Consider the following 14,243-nt stretch of genomic DNA (forward strand, 5'->3'; position numbering starts at 1 on the left):
TTTATTTTATGTTTTCAGGCATTTTTTATATGCAGTGTTTATTTACACTTTCCTGGCCAAGGCTATAATACAGTATGGCAGGGAGAAAACTTTTAGGTGGATGAAACTTTTGACATAATTGACCCACAAAACATTCAAAAATTGTCAATTAAATTCCAATAGGTTATTTTATAAGACATTGCTTTAAAATGAAAGTAGTGTTCCAATAATGCAGCATCAGTTTTATATTATTATTTACACTCATTATGGTAATACTGCATACTTGTATATAATGTAGCCTCAAAAGTTTTGTTCACACAAAACTGAAAATGTTGTCATCATTTATTCACCTTTTACGTGTCACAAACCAATTTGAGTTTCTTTTAAACACAAAAGAAGATATTTTGAAAAATGTTGCAAACCTGTAACCATTGACTTCCATAGTATTTGTTTTCTTGCTATGGAAGTCAGTGTTTAGTAGTTCATCAATCTTCTTTTGTGTTCTACTGAAAAAAATAAATAAACTCAAAGGTTTGGAACCACATGTGGTAGAGTTAATAGTGAGTACATTTTTGTTTTGGGGTAAACTATAACTTCAATACTGGGGAGCAAATACCTACCATTACTTCCTCTTGGTGTAGCATACTAATATAGTGCAGACACCCTCTGGCTTTTTTTTTTATTATTATCTTATTCACTGCATCTCTGTTGTCTTTTATGTCAAATACCTAAATTTGCTCAAGATGTGATATGGCTACAATATCGAGAAAAAATATATACAGTTGAAGTTAGAATTATTAGCCCGCCTTTGAATTTTTTTCTTTTTTTAATATTTCCCAAATGATATTTAACAGAGCACAGAAATTTTCACAGTATGTCTGATAAAAAAATTTATTCTTGAGAAAATCTTATTTGTTTTATTTCAGCTAGAATAAAAGCAGTTAAAAATTTTTTTTAAAACATTTTAAGATCAAAATTATTAGCCTCTTTAAGCTATATTTGTTTTTGATAGTCTACACCAGTGATTTTAGATTTTTAGTTATTGCTTTAAATATTGTAATACAGGTTATTAATGTCAATAAACAGAATGCAAAGTAATTGTTTGGTGTATGAAGAAACAGCATATCCCAATCTGGTTTCATCACTCCAACAATTTCATCAGGGAATAATCTAAACACTTTGATTGGCCGGAAACCTTTATGATTGATGATTGTTCTCGACGCTGTAAAAACAACAACCAATATGTGATAAAAAGAGAACAGATGCAATGCTGTGGCATTTTTCATTCATTTTCAAATTCCACTTTAATCGTGACAGGCATAATAGTTTAGTTTAATTGAGCTCGAATATGGGGGGCATTATTGTTTGATGCAATTATGGCCACAAGCCCCCATTCATTTCTGATCCTGCTACACAATAATACTCACTCATAAATTTTCTTCTCCAGCTCCTTGTTTTTCTTAAATGTATCAATTATTTTAATCTAATATTATTATTTCTCTGCAGAGAGGTTCTAACTATGGATCGCTGCTGACGACTGATGGAAATTTTCAGGTGTTTGCTAAGACTGGCTACTTTAAGGTATCGTTCTCTGATTCAACAGATGTTTATTTAGTACATATTTATACTCTCAGACGTCATACCCTTTGACCTCGGGTTATAAGGCACATGGAATGATAAATGATTCTCAAGCTTTATCATCTGATTAGCTGAATTCAGGATATCCGGAGACATCTCACTTTTTTTTTTTTTGCAGTTGTCAACCTTGGTTTATCATACCCAATGCATTTACATTACCTAATAAAACAATTTATATGTACATTTTGAATATTTTTTATATATATTTACTGTGTGTGTCTTTATAGCATGTTTTTTTTTTTTTTTAGTGATAAGACTAAATAAACATGACACAGGAAGTGAAGTGGGAGAGAAAACTTGGGGCTTTGTCGGTGTGCTGGGCTATTGACTGCCATTAATTGAAATGTTTTTGTTTTATTTTTGAAGTGTCACAGTTTACGTGCATGTTAAAACCTCAAAGTACACACATTCTGACCACTGCAAACGTATGTGCTTATTTGTCCCCCAGGGAAATATTGTGGCTATTAAATACATCAACAGAAGGCGCGTCGAGTTAACGAGGAAAGTGTTGTTTGAACTGAAGCATGTGAGTGTGTCATGCTGTTTTATTGCTCTGCTGTAGGATATTTCTGCTAATCTGATTATAATCATTACCAACACACTAGCATTCAAGCATTTGGGGTCAGTACATTTTTTAATGGAAATTAATACTTGAGCAGGGATATATTAAATTGGTCAGAAGGCGTATGTAATGCTACAACAGATTTCTGCTTTGAATAAATACTGCTGTTTTAAACAATGTATTCCTTTCCACAGTTTACAATTTTATGATTATTCATGCTAATAGTAAAAATATTTCTTAAGCACCAAATCAGCATGTTTCAATCTAAACTAAAGATTGAAGAACTAAATTGTGTTTTTTTCATAAATTAATAATTAATGAAATTAATATTATTAATAATATAAATAAATGAATAATATTAAATTACAATTAATATTTAAATTAATATGGTGCATTAATAACTATTTTTATTAATTAAATTATTTTTTATATTTTGAATATAATAAATAGAAAATAGTAATTTTAAATTGTAAATGTTTTATCTTATAAATTTTTCTTTCATTTTTGAACAAATAAATTGCATTGCTGGTAAGATTTAACGTTAAAAACGTGTTGCGACTTTAAAATAATAGTATGTGTTTGTTCTCTAGATGAGGGATGTGCAGAATGAGCATTTGACCCGTTTTATCGGCGCCTGCATCGACCCACCCAATATCTGCATTGTCACTGAATACTGCCCTCGAGGCAGCCTGCAGGTACAGACACACCATTCATGTGCTGTTATCACGGTGACTTTTCATTGACCTACTGAGCTAATGATGTTTACTATTCTCTAACCTTCAACTTGACCCTTACAAAAAACTATCTGCAAATTTACATTTTAATTAAGATTCTAAAAAGGTCTGCTTGTTAAATGTGACGTCACGTGAAACAGCTTCCAGGTTCAAGCTTACTATCAAACTGTATGGGGAGATTAATCAAATGGTAATAATAAACAAATAATGTTTGTAAAATGTTTACAAAACGAAGTAATATTTTCCTATATATATATATATATATATATATATATATATATATATATATATATATAGGATATTTAATATTTAATTAAAAAGGGTTGGGGCCAATGCCTTTAACACTGAGATCATCATTTCTAACTTGATGTAACCTTTTTTGTTTGTTTTATTGCTTTTCATTCATTTTATTTAGAGAAAACTGAAATTAAATGGTTCAATTAAATGTTTTAAATGAATCTAATTTTATTTCAACATGTAAATACTGTCACTCAACACATAGAGGACTGAGCAAATCAAGGCAAAGACTAGTGTAATTCTATTATAAATGAGATTGTTTTGTTTTTACTATAATAAGCTCATAATAAAATGTAAAATATACTTAAGCCAATGTTTTCTAGTCATTGCTAAACATTATTACATAAATTAGGGAAATACCCATGGCAAATATTTACCTTCGGCCCACTAGCCTCAATCGGCCCAATCAAACCACAAGTTTGGTTTCTGAAAAACCAAAAAAAGAAAAAGTTTGGGCACCCCTAATCTACACCAACTAGCTATGAGGAGAATATTGGCAGTTTTTATATTGCAAACAAACTCAATTACATGATATGTGGTTCTAGATATTTTTTGACATGTTTCGACAATCACTGTGACTTTTTTAATTGGTTGAATTTTCTATACAGCATGTTTGGTGATGTTGTTTTTTTTCTGCACAAATACTGCTATCAAATGTTTATATTGCACGAAAGTTTATATGTCACATGTTTATATGCCACAATTTTGAGACAAAATAAAAGGATTGTATGTTGAAAGCTCAGGTATGTTTAAAGTCACAGTCACAATTGTAAGAAATGTGTTCAAATTGTAAGATGTAAACTTAGAATTGCAAAAAATGCATTCGAATATGTCTCAAATCTGAATTGTACAATTTATTTTGTAGGACTTTTTTCCATATGAACAACTTTGCCAAAGAACTTGCCTAGTGTGTGTTTGGCAGAAGTATTTAGACTGTTTACATTCATTTAGATGGAATCAGGCATTCTTGATATTTTGTAGAATAATATAGAAAGTACATTTTTATTTCTCAAAAAATGTGTCCCCAACTTAAGTTTAAATGTACAAAAAATACACAGACACACACAAAAAGAATTTAATATTTGCATGCTTTAAAAATCATTTAGCAATTTAGCACTGAAATTGTACATCTCCGAATTTCTGCATCTTTTTTACAGAATATTTTGGAGAACGACAGCATTACACTAGATTGGATGTTCAAATACTCATTAATCAGCGACATAGTAAAGGTAGAAACCCCTTTCTGTATTTTGTTAATGATGAAATTCACGTTAAAGGCATAGTTCACCCAAAATTTCAAAATCTGTCATCATTTTCTCACCCTCCACTTGCTCCAAACTTTCATGAATTTCTTTTTTCTATTCAACAAAAAAGGACAAAATATGAAGAACATAATATATCACATCAATTCTTTTTATTCTACCATGAATTTCAATGGCTGCCATTTTCAACATTCTTCAAAATCCTTTTTTGGATGACAGAAGAAAGAAGCTCATAAAGCTTTGGAATCACTTGAAATTGATTAGACGTTAAATAAATGTTTATTTTTGGGTGAACCATCTCTTTAAATGTTTATTTTCCATTCTCCCTCATTGCACTGCATCCTTATCCTCCTGCTTTCCTTCATACTGCCCAATCTGTCTCTCCCCTCAGGGCATGGCTTTCCTTCATAACAGTGTGATTGTATCCCATGGCAACCTGAAGTCTTCCAACTGTGTGGTTGACAATCGTTTTGTGCTAAAGATCACTGACTACGGGCTGTCCAGCATCAGGACGGAGTCGGACACGGAGGACGCCCACTCTTATTATGCACGTCAGTCATGTGACCTTTTCGGCTTTGTCGACTCATGTGTCATTCTGACACACGTGGCTGTAATTTTCACAACATGCATACGTGCAAGCTTTAGTCAAACAATCAACAATAACATTTACTGTCTGTATGGATCTGTGTGTACAGGTAAGCTGTGGTTGGCTCCAGAGTTGTCGAGAATGGAGTGCTTTCCTCCAGGAGGCACTCAAAAGGGGGATGTCTACAGTTTTGGCATCATACTTCAGGAAGTGGCTTTGCGCAGAGGAGTCTTTTACCTGGAGGGAGACTTGCTAAGCCCTAAAGGTCAGACACCAAGCTTAACAATCCATGTACAGTTATGTCCGAAAACTACTACACGTCCCTAACATGTGTTTGAAACAAATTATTCAACATTTATTCACTTTTGTTTCACACCTGTGTACACTTCTTTCTGCCACAGACAAAAATAATACTAAAAGGCTTGTTTATTTCTCACAATTATGACTTTTTGTCAGAATTGCAATTTGTATCTTGCAATATTTTGAGTTTAAAGGACATCTATGATGAAAATCATATTTTTTCAAGCTGTTTGTACAAAACAGTGTGTAGAATAGTGTGTGCACAGTCATATTGAAGCTATATAAAGACAATAAGTCTCTTTTTTAAATGTTAAAATACGATCCAAATCCCTTGTATTTTTAGGCCAACCACAATGTGGCGGAGTGCAGTTTCCCAGCCCACCAAATTGATTGATAGCCACGTATTAATAGGTCTCCATAGTAACTTGTATAATCATATCAACAAGACAGGACGTGCGCAAAGCAACTAGGATTAAAAGATCTGTCCAGCTAGCTGTGACCATCAATCATCATCAAATGTGATCAAGAATGAGTTTTACAAGTTTAAAATGTTTTTAAAACGGTGCATGTTTGTAATGAATTACAGCGATTTACTTCAGCTTTAATTTATCACCACAGCCGCATGTTAGGACAATTATAAAAGTAGACACTTCAATCCCGGTTTGCACCCATGAACTTTGTAATGGCATTGTGTGTGACTCATCGTTGCAGAATGGCTTGAATTAACTCCACAACAAATACATCAAATAATCATTGGGAAAGTTTTTACTGAAGTATTTCTCACAAACATTACATGAGATCTGCTTAATGTCTGTCACTGTGCTGTTTACCTGACACAGAACTAGCATTATAGGCACAGGCAACAAAAACTGAAAATTGTAATATTCTAAAAGGTACAATAAATAATCTGATGGGTGTTTTGAGTGGAAACTTTCTAGACACACAAAAGACTTCTCTTGAATCTTGAAAAGGGGGTAAAATAGATGCTCTTTAAACTCAAATTGTAATGCTGTGTTTACATCAAAAGTAAAAATGAACTATCCATGTTGGTAGATTACATACAAAGTCAATACAAATGCACAAATACAGGGCAATTTCCTTCAGACAGAGGGAATGAAGCTGAATGCATGACGTATGTTGCAAATACACAGAACTCACCACATCTGAGTTTCTCTATGCAAGTTCAAAACTATTCTCAAGCGGAATATTAACTTGAGGTGGAAATCATTCTCCACATTGGCTGAGAACCCAGCATAAGATTATAGCTCACAATTTAGAGGGGGAAGAAACACATTAATTGGGTAACACTTTAGTTTAGGTCACAGTTCAATTGCTTTTTACTACTGGCTTTTTGCCTGCCTATAGTTACCTGTACTTTGTATTAGTAGTAATAAAGTATGATCTTTATTCTGCATCCCTCTAAAACCTAAACCCAACTTCAACCTCAATAACTAAATAAACAGCTAATTATTAGTGTATTAAGCTAGTAGTGTTAGTTAGTAGTTTGTTAAATTCCTCCTACAGAGATTAGACCTTTTATTAATGTTTACATTTTAAGTGGCAAGAGGAGTGGGAAGCATTGGAAAATAATAAAGTATATGAAATACAACCTGAAATCTCAAGAGTTTTAAGACTATAGATTTTATCAAGTGATTTTTACCAGATGTCGTATTGGACATACAAGATTGGACATACAGAAAAGTCCCTGCTCAGTGTTTGTACTGCACAATTGCCCTTAATTTAAAACTAATTCTCTTTTAAACACAAACTCTTTTAAGTACATTTTTAACTAAATGACACCAGGAAGAATTAAAATGTTTATCATGTAGTAAAACTAAAAATCTTATTTCATTTATGTATTCATCTGTTTGTTGTTTTTAATTGTATATTTAATATTAAAATATTCTTGCCATGAAAATAGCATTGGTTGCTGACATGGCAATAAATATAAAAAATACATTAATTAAATCAGTTAGTGGTTTGTTAATCCTGTGAATTGTGACCTAAACTAAAGAGTTACCCATATTTGTAAGGCAAAAACTCAAAATTGCAGCAAAATAAATCTGAATTGCAAAACAGAGTTATGGAGAAAAGGTCTGATTTTTGAAAACTGATGTAAAAAGTCTGTTTTTGCCTGTAAAATAAAAGTGAAATGTGTTGTTTTTGACCCCATTAGCATTAATTGTATGAACAAAAACTGCTTCAATAGCGTTACTTTTGCGCAGCACAGATGAAAGAAATCTATATAGGTTTTGATCCATGCACTTCTTTCAAGTGGATGCAGAAGCATCATAAAAGCGCTCCAAATGACTCATGCACTGTAGCCAAGCCTTCTGAAGCAATCAAAGTTTTGTGTGAAGATTAGAGTCAAATTTAAATTGGTATTCACTCATAATCTTCCTATTTGTTAACCAGGCAGAGTCAGTGAACCAGATTAGTCTGGTTTGCCAGTTGATCTTTCAGTATTTTTCACTGAAAAGGTCTCATTTAAAGGTTTTCATTGAAAAGGTCTGATTTAAAAGAATGAATAGTTGATTAATTACTAGCAAAAGTAGATTTTTTAAGTACTAGTAAGAATGAATGTACATGCTGAAGAGATCTACAAATTTTCATCTGCATTTTTAGTATACAAGATTTCTTTTTGATCTAATTTTACAATACACATTTCTTTCATCAGTTGTGCATCTTCTAGCAAAAAAGTGCATGATTTAGCATAAACCTGTTGTGCTTGGAGGAACTTGAAAGTCTGGCTTTTTCTATGTGTTAAGTCATGTAGTTTAATCCAGCTTTTAAATTCAGTTTCATCTGTTTCTCACACAAAGCAGTCACGTGGCGTTCGAACATCTAAAATATAGAACGCAAGTTAAAAAGCCCTGATGCTTTTACAATACTTTCATGTCCTTTTTTGAAACTTAAAAGCCTCAGTTTCCATTACATCGCCATGTTTTATGTGTTCTCTATTTAATTAATGTATTAATATCATTCATTCTTGCTCCTCTGATCTGCTGTCTGAAGACAAATTGAGGATGCCGAAAAAAACTTGGTTGTTGCTTCCATCCAAAACACTTTTTAAATATTGATGCACGGCTCTGCACTCACACAAATTACCCTTGAGAGCCTCCACAGTGACAGCAATGGAAGACGCTAATGAACCAGGTTCTTCAGAAAGGTCAACAAATACACAACCACACGCCTTTCACAGCTGTGCTTCTCTCTTTACGACAGACACATCAAAGATGGCCCTTTAAACACAGCACATATGCATAAAAACACCCTCATACACTGTTAATTTGCCAGTCCCACCATCGGTAAAGAGGAAGACACTTGACATTATCTTGTCATCCCGCCAACACACTCGTACACATTACCTCCCCTGTGGATGGTTCTCTTGGCTGTAGCTGTAGCCCTTACATGATGAAGTGCTCTCTCATTCAGACATTGAAGTTTTTTTTTGTGTCATACAGTACTTCTGCATGTGGGGTATGAATATTCAGAGTTGCTAATTGCCATGAAATAGGAAAACTCAGACCAGCACTGAGTGGGCTACTTTAATGTTATGTACTGTATGATTTATAATTGATTTCAAATTACATAATGAAAATTGTAGTCGGTAATGTAATTTATTATTGCTCATTTTAGGTATCCACTTTTGGATTATTCTAGATTACTTTTGACCTAACTTGTTATTCATTCTTTTTGTAGTCGGCTTTGTCCCTTTATTAATCCGGGGTCGTCACAGTGGAATGAACCACCAACTTATCCAGCACGTTTTTACACAGCGGATGCCCTTCCAGCCGCAACCCATTTCTGGGAAACATCCACATACACTCATTCACACACTCATACACTACGGACAATTTAGCCTACTCAATTGACCTGTACCGCATGTCTTTGTACTGTGGGGGAAACCGGAGCACCCGGAGGAAACCCACGTGAATGCAGGGAGAACATGCAAACTCCATACAGCCAAACGCGAGGCTCGAACCAGCGACCTTCTTGCAGTGAGGCGACAACACTACCTACTGCGCCACTGCATCGCCCTAACTTGATATTATTGTAGATAATTATTGTCATAAATTAAAAAAAAACACATAAATGAAAAAAATTACATGATGAAAATTGTAGTTGATGACGTAATTTATTATATTGCTAATTTTAGGTATTGCACTCGGACTACATTTAGGTCACTTTTGACCTTTATTGTTATTATTGTAGATAATTAATGTCATAAATGTTAAAAATGTCATAAAAGAATTACATAATGACAATAGTATTGCAGTAGATTGCTCATTTGTATTATATTGCTCATTTTAAAAAATGGACTTGGACTACTTTTGAATTACTTTTAGATTACTTTTTACCTCACTTGTTATTATTGTAGCTAACTATTGTCATAAATTTTAAAAAAAAATACATGATGAAAATTGTAGTTGGTAATGTAATTTATTAGATTGCTCTCTCACTTTTTTTAGATTACTTTTAGATTTCTTTTGACCTAACTTGTTATTACTGTAAACTATTTCTGTCATGAATTAAAAAATGTCATTAATACAAAAAATACATTATGAAAATTATAGTTCGTATTGTAATTTATTAGATTGCTCATTTTAGGTCAGGCACTTGGACTACTTTTAAATTACTTTTAGATTATTTTTTATCAAACTTGTTATCATTGTAGATAATTATTGTCATAAATTAAAAAAAAAAAGTCATGAATAAAAAAAAATTAAATGATGAAAATTGCAGTTCATTCATTCATTTTATCTTCAACTTAGTCCCTTTATTAATCAGGGGTCACCACAGTGGAATGAATCACCAACTTATTCAGCATATACTTTACACAGCTGATGCCCTTCCAGCTGCAATCCAACACTGGGAAACACCCATACACTCTTGCATTCATACATATACACTAAGGCCAATTAAGCTTATTCATCTTTACTGCATGTCTTTGGACTGTGGAATTGCAGTTGGTAAAATAAATGATCAGATTGCTCATTTTAGGTAATGCACTCTGACTAATATTGGATTACTTTTAGATTACTTTTTACCTAGCATGTTATTCAGGTAGATTATTGTCATAAGTGAAAAAAAAATATATAAAAAAAAATGTAGATGAAAATGTTATTTATTATATTGCTCATTTTAGGTAATGCGCTCTCACTTCTTTTAGATTACTTTTGACCTAGGTAGGTAATTATTGTCACAAATAAAAAAAAATCATCATAAATGAAAAAAAAAACATAATTATGTAAATTGTAGTTGATAATGTAATTTACTTGATTGCTCTTTTTAGTAACTGCACTCAGACTACTTTTGGATTACTTTTAGATTACTTTTGATCTAACTTGTTAATATTGTAGATAATTATTGTCGTAAATGTAAAAATTGTCATCAATTTAAAAAAAAATACATGATTAAAGTTGTAGTTGGTAATGTAATAATTCAAGTTCTGATTTTAGGTAATGCCCTCTGACTATTTTCGGATTACTTTTGATAATTTTGATATATGACATTTTAGATTAATATGGGATTATTGAAAAAACTTTTCCAATCTGTGTTAATGACATCATAAAATGCATAAAGCATTGCATTAAGCTAGGGTTTGGAAAATGAAAGGAGATTTATCAATTGAAATTTAATATGAAATACTAATAATTAATTAAATAATTAAGATTTTAAATTAGATGAATAAATCATTTTTAAATAAGACCCAAATTTGAAATAATGTATTTTCAAAACCTGTTCAATTACTTACTATTATTTTAATATGTAAGCAAATATTTAAGATCAATGTGGTTCAACTGAAAACAATTCCTGCATCACAAGAACAGACCATAATTAACATGAGAAAAAAAATGTCATGGTCAAAGTCCTCCAGATTTTCAACATTTCTGTGGATTCTACGTTGGCACAGAATGTAGTATAGCTTGCATAATTATGAATCTCATTATGATGTAACTGAATCTGATAATTTACATTCATGGATAACAAATTTATTTGCATGAGATTTACTGTGCATAGCCTTCTATATTTTAATTATTCAGAACTAAAAAAAAAATGTCAATGTTCAATTTTTTTTACATAAAACTTTAGGAAAAAAATTTATAGAAAAGAATTCAAAATCATGACTCATTTCTGAGTGTGTAACCCATAGAAGAAATAGCAATTAAAACTATATAATCTGATCATTCTAAATCGAAATGAAATGTAATCACTTACTACCAAGCACTGATCATAAAATACTGAAACCTTCCTAAACAAAAACACTGAATCAATATTCTATCTAAAACTCCAATCTGAATGAAAGAAAAGCTTTATAAATTACTGTCACTTTCCATTACTTTCAGAGTCATAACACATTCATTTGTTCTGCCTTTCTCTTTCACACACACTTATCTCTCTCTTCCTCTCTAATCTAATTTATGGATTTAATCATGTGATTCATAATACAGACCAAAATCCATGTTTGCATATGACTCAGTCCAGTATTGCTGGTACATTTCAAGCGTTTCCCATTTGTTTTAGTTAGTGAATTAAACAAACGTTTAATTTACAGTAAACTGAATCCATTGTTAATGGAAAATAATGGAAAATGTTTAAAATGTGATGAGGGACATTTGATTTTGTTAGTAACTGTTATTTAACATAATGTGTGAAACCTTTAAAACCATTAACAGACTTGACAATAACAGACTTGACATTTTCCAGCATTTTATGCTTTTGCTCAAGTTGCTAACCTCATACTAGACACCACATGGCATGTCTAAATCAGATTTTTATGTATGTAAAGCATATTAAAGTTTTTAAAAAGAGAAATTTGCTAAAGTATATCAGTAAAAGAATTGACAAGTTATTAATCAACTATTGATGTATTAAAAACATTTTATACAAGTAATGAGAGAAGATTACATCACATGCCTCAGTCCCTTCTAGAGTTTTCCACCAGAGGAAGTGACACTTGGAGCTAGTCACACGCTTTTTCTGTCAGTGTTTTAAATATTGTCATGCCTTTTTTTTATAGGTGACCGAACATAGCAACAAGCACAAAAAGTATGTTTCCATTACTGAACTTACAAATAATAGAGGAAACAAAAATTTCATGCAAATATTTATAAGGTAAAAATAAAAAAGCTGCAAACTGGACTTTATTTTAATTTAAGGTAATTACAGAGTTTCAAATATAGACATAGGGGGAGTCTTTAAGATAATGTTTTAAATACAAATGCAAACATTATTTGTAGATACAACTTGATATAATTTGTGTTATTATTCAAAACGGTTTCTTTAAAGTCTTTGTTTTTAAAAATTAAAAATCCTAATTAAATAAGTTTATCTTGTGCATCACGGTGGCACAGTGGGTAGCATAACCGCCTCACAGCAAGAAGGTTGCTGGTTCGAGCCTCGGCTGGGTCATTTGGCATTTCTTTGTGGAGTTTTCATGTTCTCCCCGTGTTTGTGTGGGTTTCCTACAGGTGCTGCAGTTTCTCCCACAAGTCCAAAAACATGCTATATAGGTGAATTGGGTAAGCTTAAATTGTCCGTAGTGTTCGCATGATTTCCCAGTGATGGGTTGCAGATGGAAGGGCATCCGCTGCGTAAAACATATGCTGAAAAAGATGGCGGTTCATTTCGCTGTGGCGACCCCTAATTAACAAAGGGACTAAGCCGAAAACAAAATGAATGAATGAAGGTTTATCTTGGAGATGCAAAATAAACCCCACCTTTTTAGAATCACCTATACACTACCTGACAATAGTCTAGCCGTCGATCCTAGTTGTAAAAGCAACAAATAATAATTCGACTTTAGTTGATCATTTGGTAAAGTGGCAGAAGGTAGATTGTTCAGATGAATCGTCTGTTGAACTGCATCCCAATCATCACAAATACTGCAGACGTCCTATTGGAACCCACATGGACCCAAGATTCTCACAGAAATCAGTCAAGTTTGAAGAAGGAAAAATCATGGTTTGGAGTTATATTTAGTATGGAAGCATGGGAGAGATCTGCAGAGTGGATGGTAACATCAGCAACCTGAGGTATCAGGACATTTGTGCTGCCCATTACATTACAAATCAAAGGAGAGGGCAAATTCTACAGCAGGATAGCGCTCCTCATACTTTAGCCTTCGCATCAAAGTTCCTTAAAGCAAAAAAGGTCAAGGTTCTCCAGGATTGGCCAGCCCAGTCACCAGACATAAACATTATAGAGCATGTCTGAGGTAAGATGGAGGAGACATTAAAGATGAATAAAAACAATCTTGATGATATCTGGGAGTCCTGCAAGAATGTGACCTTTGGCATTCCAGATGACCTTATTAATAAGTAATTTGAGTCATGGCAGAGATGTATGGAAGCAGTCCTCTAAGCTCAGGGGAGTCATACACAATATTAATTATTTTTCCACTGCACCATGACTTTATTTTCTATACTGTACATTATTTCTGTTAAGGGACAAGACTTTTGTTTAAGCAAAGTCAGACCTTAATGTCCTAATTAAATTATTAAAAATTAAGGCATGATCATATTTTATTTTGGTAAAATAAGTGTAATCTAAGGCCTTTGCCTTTCATATAAGCCACTTCTGATACCAAATGATCATTGTCAAGTCAAGTTATTATTTGTTGTTCCTAAAACTTGGATAAACGACAAGACTTTCATCAGATATGTGTGTTTGTGTGTTCTATATGAAGAGCAGACTTTTTCTCCCCGCACAAAGTGATATAATATGCTGTTAGCATCCCTGGAGCTTCTAATGTCAGCACTGTAATCAGAACGGACATAAAAAAAGTGATCATATCAATCTCCAACAGGCGGCAGACATGCTTTTGGCCACCTTCGTAATGAGATTGCTTTTCCGGCTCTAGACTGGTGAACCAATGAGCC

At 32.7% G+C, this 14,243-nt stretch overlaps 1 protein-coding gene and 1 long non-coding RNA gene across 2 annotated transcripts in view; one reads left to right on the top strand and one right to left on the bottom strand.

Annotated features, from left to right (window-relative positions):
- The window catches only part of npr1b (natriuretic peptide receptor 1b), an 87,620-nt gene that overhangs the window by 62,761 nt on the left and 10,616 nt on the right, over positions 1–14,243 (top strand). Inside the window, exons 10-15 of the mRNA XM_009292394.5 lie at positions 1,486–1,560; positions 2,066–2,143; positions 2,770–2,874; positions 4,368–4,439; positions 4,864–5,023; positions 5,168–5,323. Coding sequence (XP_009290669.2) covers positions 1,486–1,560; positions 2,066–2,143; positions 2,770–2,874; positions 4,368–4,439; positions 4,864–5,023; positions 5,168–5,323 — 646 coding nt within the window. The remainder of the gene's footprint in view (positions 1–1,485; positions 1,561–2,065; positions 2,144–2,769; positions 2,875–4,367; positions 4,440–4,863; positions 5,024–5,167; positions 5,324–14,243) is intronic.
- LOC141378212 (uncharacterized) lies at positions 5,925–10,855 on the bottom strand. Its single transcript, XR_012392152.1, has 3 exons — positions 10,242–10,855; positions 7,362–8,632; positions 5,925–6,784 (listed from the first exon to the last, which is right to left on the bottom strand). It is a non-coding gene; the product is annotated as an uncharacterized lncRNA (long non-coding RNA).

The sequence above is a fragment of the Danio rerio genome, chromosome 16, assembly GCF_049306965.1.
Source record: "Danio rerio strain Tuebingen ecotype United States chromosome 16, GRCz12tu, whole genome shotgun sequence".
NCBI lineage: Eukaryota > Metazoa > Chordata > Actinopteri > Cypriniformes > Danionidae > Danio > Danio rerio.